Genomic DNA, 17,200 nt, shown 5'->3' with positions numbered 1-17,200 from the left:
AAGAACAAGTTAAAAGGAAGTATTGTCATTGATCCGCTACCTATGAATAATCTAGTTTTCATGGCTGTGTCGGTTTCGGGTTTGTACCTTTTGAAGACGACGCAGAACCATCACTCTTAGATGGATTTACATGACTCAATACTAATTACAACAGACAACCATAATGCAACACTTTTTATTGCACACCATTTTTGTGACTAATAAAACTTTTTAAATGTGATATGTGTGACTGTTATTTATTATCTAACTCGTAAAATGCAGACAAAAAGCGGTCTGCTATTTCTTTATCCCAGTTAGTATAGTAATTACACCTCTCTTTTCCATAGGGGTGGTAACCGCAGTACCGGGATTTCCAACATCCACATTAACTGGAGTGGTTTGCATCATTTCAGTGGTGAAGTGTTGGACTAACATGTCCTTTCAAGGCTACTTAGACCACTACGTTAGACTACTTTGTTCTCTCGTTGGAAGATCGAAAAACAAGGAAACGAACTGGTTTAAATTCACATCACTGTCCATGAGAAGAGTATACCCGAAGAGACCACAGGTACAGGCAGAATAGTAAAGTTATTCACTCTCTAACTAATGGTTCTCCACCTAGACACCGGCGACGACTTGAAGGTCATTATGTCCACGAGGACACACGGAATGTTGAGCGCTCGTAACTTTGGCTTAATTCTTGCCCTCTGCGCTACTATCTGGGTATTAACTGACCTAACTTTTGAATATAAGGATACTGTTTGTCCGTATTCGCATGTGGAACGCAGATTTAAGGCTTCAGACGCGTTCTTCCTAGAAAAGAATGTGGTCAACGCTCCTTTCATACGTCGTTCTCGAGCGAACCGACATTTCGCTGGTAGAGTTCAGTACAGCGCGAACGGCGCGAGTACCTTCCAAATACAACGGGACCTCCTCGTCTGCGGCGATATATCGTCTAACCCTGGCCCTGCGAAAGGCAAAGATAAGCCCAAGTTTCCATGCGGCGAGTGTAGTAAGCCAGTGAGAAAGAACCAAGACGCCATTTTGTGCTCGTCTTGTGATACTTGGTCCCACGCAGAATGTCTCAAATTAACCGTTACCGCGTTCAAATACTACTTACAACATCCCGACTTGGAATGGACATGTGCTTTCTGCTCTCGGCTTAAACTATTGGACTCCTTCTTGGACGAAACTGGCTCATTTACTTTAAACGAGAGCAACTGTGAAAACGAGAAGTGCGAAGTCAAATCGGTCGATACCGACGAAGTCCTAGCCAAGATAAAAGACATTAGAATTGAGCACAGAAAATAATATGTTATTGCCTGCCTGTGAAAGCACACCATTGTATTGTATTATTCAAAGGCATGCCAGAAATGTGCTTTAAATAAAGCAAAAGGTTTAAGTGAAGAAGAATTTGAGGAGTGGTTATTGGAACATCGATGTGACATTAACTTTGCTGGTAGTTCACCAGCAATGGAGTGGAAGGAGCTGTAGTCTTGTGGGAAAGGTCACCGGAACACCATAACCGTGATGGCGATAGTAAGGCCTTTAATTCTATAAAAAATGTTTATGGTGCCATCAAAGTGGAGAAATAAGACTGTGTGGAACATGTACAAGAAAAAAACATCTCTTGAACCTAGAGGCCAGAACTAAAGAGAAACTAGCTGATGGTAGACCTATTGGCGGTATAGGGAGACTGTCCCATGCAAAAATTAAGAAATATTATGGACTTGCAATTCGGCAAAACACCATTAGGAAATCTAATCCAGCAAGAAGGAAGGTGGAGGTTGCAGTCTATGCAATGAAAAAAAAACATTATGGAGAATCGCAACGATGCTAAGTCAGATAACCTTGCAAAACAGCATCGATTTTGTCCACCAGATGAACCCTCTTGGTGTAAATGGAAGCAAGATGAAACAACAGGGACGTCTACATACAGTTGTGTTAACTGTTGGCCTGAAATCTTTCTTGAAGTCTTGAAACCAACTTTTACGACTTAAAGTGACTCTAAATTGCTTGAGAGATGTGTGTTGGGAACAACACAAAATCCCAATGAGTGTGTCAACTCTAGGATGTTTAGCAAAATCGAATAAGGCAGCCGTTCCAAGATTTCGATTTATTTTGCTCAATCTTGTCTGAACTTTTTTATTGACTATTTTGTTACTCATTAGAACGTTGGATTTGTATTGTTACTGTTTCTAACCGTATTAGACTAAGGACATCATTATTTATGAGTTCCCTGTGGAATACCAGCTTGTAATTCAGTTCAGCAATGAGTAAATGCTACCAGTTCTAATACAGTCAGCTGTAAACAGTTATTAGATCGTAACTGTAATTCGTGTTAAACTGTAACCGTCGCCTGTCATGGCTTTTTATGTAGTTTTAATCAACTTGAGCTTTTTGAAGGTGATTAATCTTGTAAAAGGGGAAATTTGGTGTAATTATTCTCCTTCAAAAACAGGAAAGTTGGTATAGAATATAAACTGACAAGTGCAAAATAAATGCCGAGATGATGTTCCTGATGCAGTGGTGATGTCTCACAAACGCAAGAATCGAGATGGGAGCCTAAAAAAAGCGAAGCCAGCCAAAGGACTGCAAAGGGAGATAGTGAAATAGGCCCCACATATTGAGGAAGAGGTGATTGGTGATTTTGAGATTGAAAGTAAGAAAGGCGATAACAAGAGAACCCCATCTCATTCATGTCTTTGTAGCTTTGGTGTTAATTTCACCATTAATAGTGTTACTACAACGCATAATGTGTTGTCTTTCACACAAAGTAAGAAAGCATTAAACTTAAATGGTTCTATTTCTCATTTCAGACAACAACTGTTTGATCTGCTTGACTCCCTCACATGAAACTACACAGTGTTGCTGTCAGCCTCTCCACATTGATTCCTGTTTATGACAATGATTTGAAACACAAGAAAGCGGGGGATTGCGCCTACTTGTCCAAACTGTCATCATCAACCTCCGATTAAACTGTTATACGATTTGTTACGGGAAAATTTGCTGATTCTTCCGTGTGTTTGTTTGGAACATATTCGTAAACTCTCTATATTTAACCATTTTCAATTCATTCGGGTTATAGAGTTCTAAAGCCGTTACGTCACGTTACCATGGGAGCAGAATTTTCTGTTCTAAACAAACGTGCTCAGAGCCAAAATGGCGTCGCTTTCAATCGCTGCAGTGATATCTTTCTTCGCTGAAGAAAAGAAGTCAATCGAACGAGGAGAAAATCATTACAGATCTGAACACATTGAGTCATTTTCTTACCATCAGGGTATTTTACGCGGTGAGGTTCAAGCAAGTATGAAGAAAAAGGTCTATCGAGTCACGGTGAGTTTAGAGCCACCAATCGCATTAAGAAGCCTAAGGAATATTTTTAAATATCTTTTAAATACCTTCTTGTTATCTACTCCCCCAATTTAGAAATATATATTTTCGATCTTGTCGATTTCCCTCATCAAAAAAGCCAGGCTGAGGCTTAAATCGTACAGATTATGATTCATATGAAATAGTGTTACCAAGACATTTATGAGTTCACCTTGTTTGAACTTTTATCTTAATTACCACTTAGATTTACCTGGATGACCACTTCAACATAAAATCCACGGAGTGTGAATGTCCAAAGGGAAAATTCAAATGCAGTCACGCGGCGGCTCTTTTTATAAATGGGATTCACAACTTAAGCCGCACAGATATTGAATGTCAGTGGAGGAAAAAGAAGTCTAATACCTCCCTGTCTTTACAGGCAGTCGAAGAACTGTTCCCTCTGCCAAAGAATTATGTGGCGATTACTCGATCTCCCAACACAGAAGATCGTCAGGCACTATATGGAAGCTTAAAGGCATATGGGAGGTTCACTGGTCTTTGCTGGCTCATGTGCCCAGAGCCTGCTCCCCAAGCCAAATTGCCTGTGCCAACAATTGAGGAAATCATCTACTCAGAGGAGTTTATCCAAACAAGAGGTACACAGCAACAATTGGACTGTTTGGTTCGGAAAGCCAAACTCACAGAAGCAGATATCCTGTTAGTCAGTCAGATAACTGTAGGCCAACGAGACAACCCAACCTGGCATCTTGCAAGGAGGGGACGGCTTACAGCAAGCAATTTTGGATCCGTTCTGCATGCCAAAAGAGTGACCCCTTCACTTCTCAAACGGCTCCTTGGAGAGTATGACATATCAAGAGTTAAGGCAGTACAATGGGGGGTAAACAACGAGGCAGAAGCGATTAAGGCATTTACCAATTTAACTGCAAAAACTGTACAGGAAACTGGGTTATGGCTGGATGGCTCTGGGATTCTTGGTGCTTCCCCAGATGGAATTGTGGATGAAGACTCTGTTTTGGAGGTCAAGTGTCCCTACACCGAAAGGAATATGACAATGGAAGAGGCAGTGAATATCTCCCCCAATTTCTGCTTGAAAAAAAACTGAAAGTGGTCAGTATGCTTTAAAGGAAGAACATGTCTACTGGCATCAGGTCCAAGGGGAGATACATTTTGCTCAAAGGAAGCTTTGCTATTTTGTTGTGTGGACATCTAAAGATGTAGTTGTTTTGAAAATAGCAAAGGATGAAGGCTGGAGTGGAAACATTTCTAAGCTTACTCAGTTTTATTTTGAACACCTCTTCCCAAAGGTTGTAGAGGGACAATTATAGGTTTCCAGATCTATTACTGCATGTAATTATTTTTTAAGAAATAATAATTTTCAGGAATCATTAGGAGCCCTTTGGTGTTTAGTCTTCACTGATGGCATGTTGTTGTGGAATTTCTTGAGATAGGGAGGCTTTTCAGATGGAGGGTATTGGGAGCTCAGGTGTACTTTTAAGTTCACTCTAGTAACTTTAGGAACACAGATCTTCAAATCCCAACAGGGCTCTCCTGGTTTACTCAAACTAACTTTAGAAACAGTTACAGTTTTTGCACTTCATTGTTTCACAGTTGAGCTGTACTGCTCTGTTGTAGTGAACTGTTGTTGGGCTGAAATTATACATGCATCCATAAATTCAACAATGATAGCAGATTTACTTTTTGAATAAAACAAACAGATCAACATGTATTTTACAAAGTATTCAATTTTCCTTATATGAAAAATAATTAGTTCATTAATCAAATTCATATCCTTCACAGCCCTCTTTGATCAGTGGAAACTGCAGATTAACAAGTGAAGCACAGAGTTGAAATATTATATCTGCATGACAACGTAAATATGAGGGAATAAAAGATAAAATCTTGAAATCTTTGAGCCTAGCATTTGCCCTCTCAACATGAATTCTGCATTTTGCTATAACTTTTGTTGCCCTTGCTTCACTCTCAGTGAATGTACCATTGTTTTAAAAAGGTGGTATATTTATTGAAACACCATTTGGTACAAGATCCTGTATAACAAAACCTTTGTCAGCTAAGACCATATCTCCAGCAGTAAGGTGATTTAAAAATCCTGATTTCTGCACAATTGCTTTGTCAGATATTGACCCTGGATAAAGTTTGCTGACATAAGTAATAACACCATTTGGCGCTACACCCACAATAACCTTGAAGGAATGCATTCCCCTATAATTTGAATACGTAGCACTCTGCTGGCTCATAAGCCCAGGTGTGGCAATCTCTATGTCTGTACAATCTATCACTACTCTACATGAACCAAACTGACTAAAAGATGATGGGGCACACAGCTTGTTCTTATCCCTAGATGGGATGGATGCCATGAGGTCAATAAATAGAATTGAGTGTAAGACATGAATGAAAGTTGTTACAATATTTGCTATTGTAGATACACTGCAATTGAATAACTGTGCAAGGTGAAGATTTGTGTAATTCTGTCTGACTTTCATTAATGTTATAAATATTTGTTCTTCAAAACTGATTGATTGCACTCTCCAGCCAGCAAAGTAATTGATGGATTGTTTAAACCTAGCTGCATAGTTGACAACAATTTGAAAAACTTCCTTTGTTGGCAGCCCAGTTTCCATCTTCAAAACCTCCTCACTCATTTTCGAAACTGTGTAATGTTTTTGCACATAGTAATTTTTTTCTCTTTGATCAATCATTTCCCTTTTTGCCTGCTCCAACTCTGCTTCCAGTATAACTTCTTTTCTTGTTGATTCAAGTCTCTCCACACTGCCAGAGGTGCCTTGTTCAAGTTCTTCTTTCTTCCTTGCAGCTTCTATCATTTCTTGTAGGGTCTGTTGTGATTCGATTTTTTTCTTTTTTGGCTTTGCTTCTTCTGCTGGGAAAAGTTTGTCTTGGTTCCTCTTGAAAATCTCAGGACCATTACTTTTTTTTCCTTCTCTGAAATGGCAACTACAGACTCTGGAATGTTTTCCTGGCTCTCTGTCTTCTCTCCTATAGCAAAAAGGATAATTTCAGCTTTATAATTCTTTCTGATTACTGTGCTATTAGCGGAGGATTTTTATCTTGCAGCTTCTATCTTATAAAAATTTCTAATTAAGAAGACAGTTCTCTATCTGCCTGTTTTAACACTGCAGGGTGACCATTAAGTATCAACAACCACACCAAAAGCTCTCACAACTGATTTCCGTCATTGAGTCAAATGTTGGCTCGTGGCTTCTAGGGAACCGATTTTGAAGTTGGAGTACAAGAAAAAGGAGTCTAAAAATCAGTAAGATTTATATAAGCTTAATCAGTTTCATAACAAAGATGGCGACTCCACAACCGCAATAAATTGCGTAAGCATACTTTTCTCCTGGACAGAAAAAGTATTGAAATAAAACTCTTACTAACCTCAGTAGGTGAATCCATCTTCTATATTCCTTCAGCTTTTTTTCCTTGCTAGGGAATCCGAAGAAGCTACACGTGTGACTTTCCGAGTGATGGTTGCAATCAGGCGCAAAGCAGTGCACCATTTTAATCGTTTCGATCGCCTTCGTTTCTCAGTTTTAGATTTCTATGACCTACAGCGTTAATAACAATGTAACTGAACCTTATTCTAAGCTTCTTTGAACCGTTCCAAGCGATGATTACACACTTGACCTCAGCAACGCATAGGTTATCAGTAGGACGCGCTCGATTGTTTAGAACAGAAATTTTAGCCCCATGGCAACGTGACGTCACACTTTAGGACTCTATTTCAGTCCTTTCATTCTAGTAAGTCAAAAAAATATACCAAAAAAAAAGCCACAGCAGTTTTTGTGTAGTAAACTTAGAGATTTTTGCTTTGTTTCTTGATTTCATTGTATACCTGTATTCAGTACCTTTGTTGTTCATTACTGGTGAATTTTTAGGTAAATACAAGTGTTAATGGTCTCTCTGGAAAATCGGTTCTCATGGTAGTTGGCAGCTGAGTTGATACTCATAATTTTAATTTCCTTTCATACGATAGTTTCCACACCAACCTTGCATAGATAAGCAGAAATTTCTAATTGCTTTCCCACTTTTATTTCCTGAGCCGCTCTACTGTAGTTAAGATAGGTTTTTTCCCCTATATCAGAGCTGTGAATTCTCACCTAAGTTTCCTATTTTTAATGGTCTAAAGTTTATTGTATCCGGCTTTTAAATTTTGAAATTCTTTTAGTCGTAGAAAAAGATGGAATATTTAAGAAGTTTTCGTTTACTTTTAAGGAGGCAGTTAACCCTAAAATTCGAAAAAAATGTTAACTCCGGTCAAACTTGAAGGGAAGGCTTAGAAGGAAGTTCATAATATTGGCTTTTTAGTTCCAAGAGCGTTTTACAATATTTTTGAAAATCCAGCCTAAAAATTGATTTTTAATCAATGGAACTCATTAAAAACGGCCTTAGTTACCATTGTTTACACTTTGTTGATTTTGGTTGCTATGGGGCTTACAGATTTGGGTTTTTCGAGAAACGATCCAAATTTGTTCTCCCGTAATCCATAAGTCCTATACTCCGTGACTTAGTCCAAATTTTCCAGCCCAGAACCCTTTGCGCGTATTCCGGTCGATTTTCTCACCGAGTATTGCGAGCGAGTGCTGGAGTGTTCATATTGTCGAGGTTGTGTAATTTTAAATTTGTCAATGGAAGTCGAGGAAGAAACCGGTAATAAGAGAAAAGGGAAGTTTAGATCGTGTCGAAGGAAGAAAAGGAAAGGTTTTCACGGGAAAAAAGCGTGGGAAGTGCGAATGGAAGCCGAGGAAAATGACAGAAATGACACCAGCGTGGAATCACACGTGGAGCCACAACCGAGCACGTCTAAGGCTCAAAGCATAGTTAGTAAAGGGGACTGGTTGGGAAACCCGGCGAACTTCAAAGGAGGAACTCTTTGTTCTGATTTTCGAGTGATCACGTGTTCACGACCGTGCACACACACACACACACACAAAGCAAGATGGCGTATTGAGTAGCGTTATTCCGTTTGTAGAACAAAATTGTTTGATATTCGGGCGAAAGAAGAATTCGTTGAAATCAGATACTAGAAATATAGCATCCTGGGGAAATTATGCCCGGCGACAACTGCGCTGTGTTTGGCTGTGGGACCAGCAGAAGGACGAAAGGCATTGGAATTTGGAAGTTGCCTGCACCAAAGGACGAGGCTCACAAGAAATGGAGACAAGAGTGGCTGAACGAAATTACAAAGACAAGAGAAAGCGATGCTCCATTTAAAGTCTTAGTAGCGAAGGACAGGATCTTTACCTGCGAAAAACACTTCGAACCTGAGGACGTTGAAATATGTAAGTAGCTCGAACTTGTACGAGCGAGTGTAGACTGTCACGGTGTTGATTTGTGTTTAGATATCAGTCCTGTTGTCCTAAGTTGTCATTTGAACATGTCAACCTAAATGCATACTCTGTTATGCGAGTGAACCTAGCAGCTCAAGTCCTTAGTGCATCTGTGCCTGCAGTGTTAAAGGAATTTGGGCCACCAGAGGCAGCAGCAACTTCAAAACTCTGTGAAATAGTTGATGGCTTTTTTGATTGTCTGAATGTTCGGAGTACCACAGAATATCAGAGGAAGCGCAAGCCATTTGTAGCCCCTTACCGATCTGATCAAGATGAAAGGTATTACTGTTTTTTTAACACCTGAATGGAATAACATGTAGTTGTTTTAGTCATCTCTACTTTGCTTCTCTTTGTGAGAAGTTTCAGCACAACACAAAATTTGTTTAATTTTTTTTTCCATAATTCTATTGCTGTATACCTATTTCTATGAAAATTTTTTCCAGTGAGGTTATCATTATTTCATTGGTATATACTAAAACAGTGGATAGCATAGATTTTGTGTGTGCCCAGATTGCTATCCATTCTCATTTGTGGCTCGGTAAATGTCTACCACTAGGCACATCCACTTTGGGTGAATAATGTCATTGTTATTGTAAATTTAGGAGCAGCAGATGACAATCAATAGTATTAAATGTTACTTCGACAGATACGAGTGTCAGTGTTGACAGCTGAGAGTAGTTGGTGTTACTAACATTTTTGGTTGCCACTTGGTTTCAGGTTTAAGTTTCTACTGAATTTCTTGGAGTATCTGAGGAAATGGAAGGAGAGCACAGAGGAAAGGCCAGGAAACTTCAGCAAGAATGCCAGATCCCGTATGTTCCTTTCCTGGCAGACCTACGAGGGCTTCCAGATAACAGTGTATTCTGCAATTGAGGCAACCAAATTCCTGCTTCATGAAGGGATGGAGTTCGTGCTCACAGAGCGTTTCTGCCAGGACCCAGTGGAGGAATATTTTGGGAACCAGCGCAAACTGGGAAGGCGAAGTGACAATCCAGATATCCGCACATTTGGATATAACAACAACACCATCAGAATCCAGAGGACAGTGTCATGCCAGAGTGGGAACACTAGGGGTAGAAGGGATGCCTGCCATGCATGGGATCAAGTTACACACACCAAGCTTCCATGCAGAAAAAAATTAAAAATTGCTTGACTGTTTCAATACATGTACATTAAACTGGACATAATGGCATTGCAGACAACTGATTTTAGAGCAAGGGTAGAGTGGGAATGTAAAACTCCAAATTTGAATGCTTTTTTACTTTAAAAAACCACCCAAAAGAGTGATATTTCAAGTGGGCAATAATATTGCTAGAAAAGTGGTTGCTCAGGGATTGTATTTTCTCATAATGAGGTACTTCAAACAAAAAAGTCCTTCCCTTTCCGGGCTTTATTCAGACCAAAGCGAGTATCTGTTGACTTTCCAGTTTACAGCAACCAATACATGTACATATATGCACAGTCTTCAAGTGCTTTAAGTAGGAGTTATATTTGCAACAAATGCCCCACAGAAACAGGAAAAGGAGCATTTTTTAGCAGCATATGTTAGTGTTTTTTACATTCTTTTATACAGCAAAAAGTAAAAATTTTAAAACAGTTCTAATGAAGCCTCTCTTGTTGTTGCTCTTCACAGCTCCTGCTTATCTCCTTGCGAAGTGCCTTAGCTTTTGATTGCTTCGTATTAATTTTATGACGCTGGATAATGTCCTTGGCAAAAGAAAATGAACACACCCTGACATACAAGTGTACAATACCATGCAAGATATCTTTGACAATGTGATTGTCTGGAACAAGTTCAGCATCAGAAACTAATAAATAGTAATTTGACAACAATTCACTATCACTCACTGATTTGCCCACAATATCAGCTATGTCAACTCGAGCCAGATTGACTGTAGATGTCATTTGTCAAAAATAATGTTCTGTTCTGATAAAAATCTTTTCTGCTGGCTTGGTTATGGACCAAAGACCTCCACGACTCAAACTTGACACCAGTCTTTGTGAATCAGACCCTGTCTCCAATTTTCCAGCTTTTAAGATTGCCATAGCATGATTGCTTTCAATTGTTGATATTTTTGCATGCTGCTTGTGTAGATTATGTAATACATAACCTCCCACATATTGAAGACCAGCCTTCTCTCTCTCTGATAACAGAGTTTGGGTTGGATGATTGCTGCTACAACAAGCCTTCGTGGACTTGCAGTATACCAGCATACTATCTGCCACCTTAGTTGCTAATAATGTTGCAGCATTGTGGGATAGTCCTGAAAAAAACTTTGTGGACTGCAATGGCACTTGACCATAATATTTTCCATAAAACTTCTCGATGTCCCCATTTTTCAACTATCCATCATAAATTGTCTTCAGCACGGTAAATTCATCAGTTCCCTCATCAAATTGTTTGAATTGGTACAAATTCAACTCATTCCTAAGGCTTGGTGCAAAAGCTCTGCCTCTGTTTACAGTCTGTATGGCATATTTTACAATTTCAGCAAGACTGCTTGGAGTGAGAGTCGTCCGTTCCTGTCTGTCGTTTTCATTAGGGTTATGCCTAGAAGTTCTGTGTCTCTGGTAGCCTCCTCTTGTCTTGTATTTCTTTCCACATTCACTACAAACGAAATCTGCCGATTGAACCTGTGGTAAAAACGATCACAAAGTGGTCTTGGTCATTACCGCAAAATGCATGGACATTTATGGCCTTCAAAGTTAATTTAAGCTTACGTTTACGTACAGTTTTGTCATCTAGCTCGACAGTATCTTGGCGATACAAAATTTCGCGTAGTTAACTTGTCAACGTTGGGTACGATGGTCAAGTTGTTGTCAAAGAGTCGCGTATGGTACACTTAGGGTCACTACAGCCGAAATAGGCCGAAGAATTCACATAGAATATACTTACATCAATCGCTGTAGTTGAAAAGTGTTTCTCGATTGCTTCATCCTCCTCTAACATGTTCAAAATCGTTTCAAAATCGTCTCCAAACACGAAGAGTTCGTTTGTAGCATCCGCCATCTTATTTGTTGTGTGCACGGTCAGAGTCACGTGACGGGTCAATTCAACCTCGGCTGGAACTCTATTGTTTGGGCCTCTGAAGTTCGCCGGCTTTCCCAACCAGTCCCCTCTACTAACTATGCTCAAAGTGAGTACGATGACTTTCTAGACCGTACTGCGCCGAAAAATATGTCAGAATTGAAACTAATGAACAGTTCTTTTGAGAACTTCGATCGCCAAGAAGCAGTTACCACTCATTCTCAAAGTAGTTCAGCAGAAATTTGCGTTCACGAGGAGGCACATGGCTTCAAGCTACAAGATGCGAAGCTACTATCAGAGTGCTTTGCTGTATCAGCTATTTGCAGCTCGTGCCGAAATTCAAAGTCAAAACTGCAGCTATTTCAAGATAGCGCTAGTAGAAATGGCCTTGCTGAATTGATGTATTTGAAATGCTTGTATTGTGGTATCATAACTCCTCTGAATACAAGTACCAGACTAGGTGGCAAGGGTGGTGGGCCACATGAAGTGAACCGAAGGTCTGTGCTATCATCTCACCAATGGGGTCGTGCTGGCCTGGCAAAGTTTTGTGCTGGAATGGAACTTCCACCTCCAGTTACCAAGAAGGCCTATAATCAGCACATGAAGCAAGTTGAAAAATTAGCTGTGAGTAATGCTGAGACATTGATGTGTGAAGCAGCAGAAAGGCTAAGACAACTAGCTTCCCATGAAGATGAAGAATGCGTGGTGGAGATTGATGGCCAATCAGTGTGCAAAGTTGCTGTTTCAATAGATGGAACATGGCAGAAGAGAGGGCACAGCTCTAAGATTGGTGTAGTGTTTGCTGTTTCAGTTATGACAGGAGAAATTATTGACTATGAGGTGAAATCCCTCATCTGCAAGGAATGCTCATCTAAGGAACACACCGATAAAACATCAGCTGCTTATCTTTCTTGGAAAGAGTCGCATGCAAGCCATTGTGAAGTGAACCATGTGGGTTCCTCTGAAGAAATGGAGTCCTCAGGAGCAGTTAGCATCTTCAGTCGTAGTATTGAGAAGAGGAAGCTGATATATTCTACCTTTGTGGGAGATGGTGATAGCAGCTGTTTTGGTAGAGTCAATTCAAAAATGATTGAACTTTACGGAGACAAATATCCAGTGGTTAAGGAAGAATGTGTTGGCCATGTGCAGAAGAGATTAGGGACTGCCCTCAGAAATTACAAGAGAAATATAAAGATGGCTGGCCTAAAGATGTCGGATGGAGGAAAGGTCGATGGAAGGGGTCGACTAACTGACAATTTTGTGGACAGAATGCAAAAATATTATGGAAGAGCCATACGTGAAAATGCAGGTGATTTACACCAAATGAAGAACAGTGTATGGGCAATCTATCATCACATGATAAAAGATGATTCATGTACCCTAGAGGAGCAGCATAAGCTATGTCCCAAAGGTGAAGGCACCTGGTGCAAATTTTGGAAGGCTCCAGAAGAATATAGAGAGGGCAACCCCCTTCCTTGTGTTTTTATTGATGAACTGAAGCCAATTTTCATTAGGCTTACTAATGATGATTTATTGAAGAGGTGTTTGCAGGGACAAACCCAGAATCGAAATGAGAGCATTAATGGACAGTTATGGTCAAGATGCCCCAAGAGCCGTTATTGTGGAAAGAGACGAGTTGTCATTGCAGTTTGTGAGACTGTTGGGGTGTTTAACACAGGAACTGCAAGTAAAGCATCCCTTCTGGAATCCTGTGGAATCTCTCCTGGCAGGAATATGTTAAAAGCATTGAAGAAGGAGGACCAGGAAAGAATTGCCTCAGCTGCTCACAAGATCAGCTCAAAATATCGAAAGCGGCGACAGACCATTTGGTCTATGAAAAATTCAAAGGCTGACAAGTTGGCTTATCAGGCTGGAGCATTTGGCACAAGTTTCAAACCAGAGACAGATGGAAGAAAGAAAAAGAAAAATCCCCCTAAGAAAAAGAAGTCAACAGTAGCTTTGCTTGCTCCATCTTCATCAAGTGGACTTGACATTGTATTTGTTGTCCCGGATGTGGAATTTGTAGCTAAAGAAAGAACTCAGCAAAAGTAATCTATTCAAACCAGTCTGTGCCCTATTTGGTTGAGAAAACATTCACACAACAAATGTGGACATGCTAGACCACTTGTATCCATTACGACTATGCTTAGTGTTTTGTTGGAATCATTTTAGTGCTCTATCACTATGTGTTGAACTTTGTCTTGCATTTTCTTCAATATTAGCATTTCTTTACACACTGAGTACTAAAACAGGCATAGTTGGTTTGCTATTTACCTATATTATACAAAATTTCCAGGGCTTGTTCCTGGAGTGATGTTCTATGCAATGAATTATAATTTTTTGAATTTGTCGCTTTTGATCATTGTTGCTATGGAAAAAATATGCCAAGCCTTAAATGGCGAGGATTTTTAAGAAACAAAAAGTTAGTAATTCATTGCATAGAGCACTGTGTTTTGATAATTTCCAGCAATTTTTGAGTCAAATAAGTGAATATTCCTTGAGAAATACATGTCATAAGGCACAACCTTCTCATTTGTTTATCGGAGTTGCTATGGAAACAACAGGTTGTTGCGACATAAAAAGTACATTTATTGATGCTGCTGTTGATGCAGCTTCCATTTGCCAAGTTTCATTAAGTTTGGTCAATTCTAAAATAAATTATTAATTTTTATCTGATTAGACTGATTTAGGGTTAACTGCCACCTTAAAGAGACATCTTCCGCTTCTATGTGTTCTTATTCAAATATTTGTGTAACATTAGCACCTCACACCAGTTAGTTCTTAAGCTAGTACCGCGTACGGTTTTTACGATTACTAGTTTAGTTTTGACTCTGGCATGATGTATGTAAGAGTGCACTACGAATAAAATTCTTCTGTGGAACCAAAATGCTGTCTCATTCCTGACGTCCATAAAGGCTCCTTTGAAGTAGATCTTCCTGTACCAGGAAATCGTGACGAGTTTCTGTTATCGCAAGCCAAGTGGTCTCTACCGAGTTATTTTTTCCCTTTAGTGTAAGTTTATGACCTACTTTTACCATAAGAGTCAGAAGTTTAAGGTAGAAAATGATTTTGTAAAGCGTAAACATCTCGAAGGTACCTACTTAGTATGTGAGCTCCGCTCTGCGTAGATTAGCGTGATTCGCTAGTTAAGTGTAAGGGCATGACGAAGGTCAGAGATTGACAGCTCAGTAAGCTTCACCTTCATAGGAGGTGACCCATACTTTCCTTGAGAGATCGGAGCTAGTCCCCGTTGTAATAACTTGAGTAGTAAGAGAAAATAAAGACAACAAGTGTTAGAGTTTTTACTTCTAACAAGCTGATGGAGAGCCCTTGCGCCGGTTCTAGTACTTCCACAGTAGCCCTTGGATGAGTGGACGTAGACGACACCTCCAGCTTCCATTACGCCCGCCACGTTCATTACTCCAAGTGGTTCTTTTGAACATCCGCCATCAGTGGGAGTTGCTCCGCCGCCTATTCCAGAGAAGTCACCCTCATAGGAAACAAGGCCAGTAACTAACAAGAAAACGACTACTCCTTTACAAAAACTAGCAAAAACACAACACACACACACAAAAAGTCTTTGCTTCATTTCCAAGGATGACATATAACCCCGCTCACTCGAGACCTTGAGCCACAACAGTCCTTTGGCAATCTTCACGATCGCACAGCAAGAAACAACATGGCGACTCTCTCCATCACCTCGCTCATTGTTCTTTCCCTCGACTGGGGCGTCTCGATTTAAGGTGGGAGGAATGTTAGGGGGGAAAATTATGTGTTTTAGTTTGGACAAATTTTCAGTATTAAGAGTACGAGAAAACCTATAGTCACAAAGCACAAGAATTGCTTCACTGTTTTAGGTTCACAATTTTGCATTTTTCCTTTCTTAAAACTTTTTATTTTCGTATGAAAAACGCTTTGTTTAGAAAAAGAGAGAAGTTAACTCGTGGGACTACCATGCAAGACTAATCACGCTTCACGTTGTAAATTTCGCACTTTCCAGTTTCGCTCCCAACTAAACGTATTTTGTGATTCCTTTTATTGACCGCTCATTGTCTACTCTGCAATATAGTTCACCCCTTTTCCTTCCCCTCTCACTTATTGCCTCCAGTCGCTGAGTTACTTAAGTTAAACGAGAAGTCCCAAACTATCATGGCTAAGTTTATCGATGTCATAGTGACCATAGATGGGTTCCAGCATGGCTAAGACGAATTCACACTAAAAGCAATGGCCGTGGTTGCTTCAGCAGTTTCGATCCAGTGGTCGAACTTGTACCAGTCCGGATCTGGACAAGGGTCTTCAAAACTCGTGTTTTGTCGCGACTGTCCTCCCGCAATACGCGTCCGAAATTCGGAACTTGGAAGACATGGGATGCCCAGCCATCCAGAAGCTGCTAACCAGACAGGAAGACCGTGCGACTCCGGAAACGTTATCAAAGGCCCTGTCCCTGGCTGCTTGGGTCGTGGACTACTATACTCACGAACAGTCGTAGGCTGCGACATTTTATTTTTACTATTTTATTCTTTTAAATAACCATGAGCGGTTCTTCATTTTCTCACGTTATGTATTAACTTGATTACATTTTCGTACTTGTTTGTTGCTTCATTTGAATCCCCGAGGCCATTGGAGTTGCCGGTACAGGGAAAAGTTACCACATTAATGCCATCCGAAACCTGCTCCAACACTCTTGTGCAGTGACTGCCACAACTGGCAAAGCTTCATTTAACATAAACGGATGTACAATCCATTCACTATTAAAATTGCCTGTTGGCCCAAGACATAACAAAGAATTAACAGGACAAGGGCTTGTCACATTACAAACCAAGCTGAAAGATATTAGGTTTACGTGACAAGCGTCACACTTACGTGACATACATCACTATAAAACAAGGGCTATTCAAAAATCACTACACGAGCCGCTTCAATATGCCTAAAAAAACCTTTGGAAACAAGAGAAAAGAAGATAAAGCCCAGAAGAAGATAAAACAGCAAACTTCAAAACAGCGACAATACGATCGTAAGGAACGAGAATTTTATCGCGCGCAAGTTGAACGTGGTATGTGTGTGAGACCCATAGGATTTAAAGAAAAGAATATGGAAGGTATGGTCGAGTTCGCTATTGTTTACAAATGAAAAGAAGGTTGTAAAGATCCGTTTGATGCCGACAGCGTTCTGTATTCTATCAACACCAACAGTAACAAGGTCACCAAAAGGCAAAAGATACCCGAGGAAATAACAAAATAACTTTTTTCTTTTTTAAGTTTCAAAAGACGAAGAATGTGTCATATGTACAAGCGTATGTCAGATTGTCGACAAAACATTATGCTGCAATCATGTAATACATCAAGATGGTATGGACCAACACACCACAAATGTCCCAAGTGTGCGCCGAATTACCAAGGCAATGTCTGCACTTACGACTGTGGGAACACACCTTGTTGGTTCCATTATTCACAACGGACAAGCACAAAATGGAAAGGAGATTTATGGGTCATTTGAC

The 17,200-nt window shown here is 40.0% G+C and overlaps 4 protein-coding genes and 2 pseudogenes across 7 annotated transcripts in view; 3 read left to right on the top strand and 3 right to left on the bottom strand.

Annotated features, from left to right (window-relative positions):
• LOC113671115 (neurochondrin) overlaps nucleotides 1-17,200 on the bottom strand; it is a 143,474-nt gene that overhangs the window by 61,797 nt on the left and 64,477 nt on the right. The window lies entirely within an intron of this gene.
• On the top strand, nucleotides 3,127-5,217 carry LOC149053799 (uncharacterized; annotated as a pseudogene). The gene is made up of 2 exons (XR_016183499.1): nucleotides 3,127-3,315; nucleotides 3,557-5,217. The product of XR_016183499.1 is annotated as an uncharacterized LOC149053799 (transcript).
• LOC149053798 (uncharacterized) lies at nucleotides 3,495-7,092 on the bottom strand. Its single transcript, XM_089195871.1, has 2 exons — nucleotides 6,724-7,092; nucleotides 3,495-6,324 (listed from the first exon to the last, which is right to left on the bottom strand). Exons 1-2 carry the CDS (start codon nucleotides 6,843-6,845, stop codon nucleotides 5,313-5,315), a joined length of 1,134 nt encoding a protein of 377 aa, XP_089051997.1. The 5' UTR covers nucleotides 6,846-7,092; the 3' UTR covers nucleotides 3,495-5,312.
• Nucleotides 7,668-16,052, top strand: LOC149053795 (uncharacterized). The gene is made up of 2 exons (XM_089195972.1): nucleotides 7,668-8,165; nucleotides 11,818-16,052. Exons 1-2 carry the CDS (start codon nucleotides 7,974-7,976, stop codon nucleotides 13,753-13,755), a joined length of 2,130 nt encoding a protein of 709 aa, XP_089052098.1. The 5' UTR covers nucleotides 7,668-7,973; the 3' UTR covers nucleotides 13,756-16,052.
• Nucleotides 8,235-10,278, top strand: LOC149053797 (uncharacterized). Its single transcript, XM_089195921.1, has 2 exons — nucleotides 8,235-8,954; nucleotides 9,393-10,278. Exons 1-2 carry the CDS (start codon nucleotides 8,749-8,751, stop codon nucleotides 9,826-9,828), a joined length of 642 nt encoding a protein of 213 aa, XP_089052047.1. The 5' UTR covers nucleotides 8,235-8,748; the 3' UTR covers nucleotides 9,829-10,278.
• On the bottom strand, nucleotides 10,048-11,763 carry LOC149053796 (uncharacterized; annotated as a pseudogene). Its single transcript, XR_016183500.1, has 2 exons — nucleotides 11,572-11,763; nucleotides 10,048-11,309 (listed from the first exon to the last, which is right to left on the bottom strand). The product of XR_016183500.1 is annotated as an uncharacterized LOC149053796 (transcript).

The sequence above is a fragment of the Pocillopora damicornis genome, chromosome 1 (assembly GCF_964200805.1).
Source record: "Pocillopora damicornis chromosome 1, jaPocDami1.2, whole genome shotgun sequence".
NCBI classification, from domain to species: domain Eukaryota; kingdom Metazoa; phylum Cnidaria; class Anthozoa; order Scleractinia; family Pocilloporidae; genus Pocillopora; species Pocillopora damicornis.
This window is presented reverse-complemented; position numbering and strand designations above follow the sequence as displayed.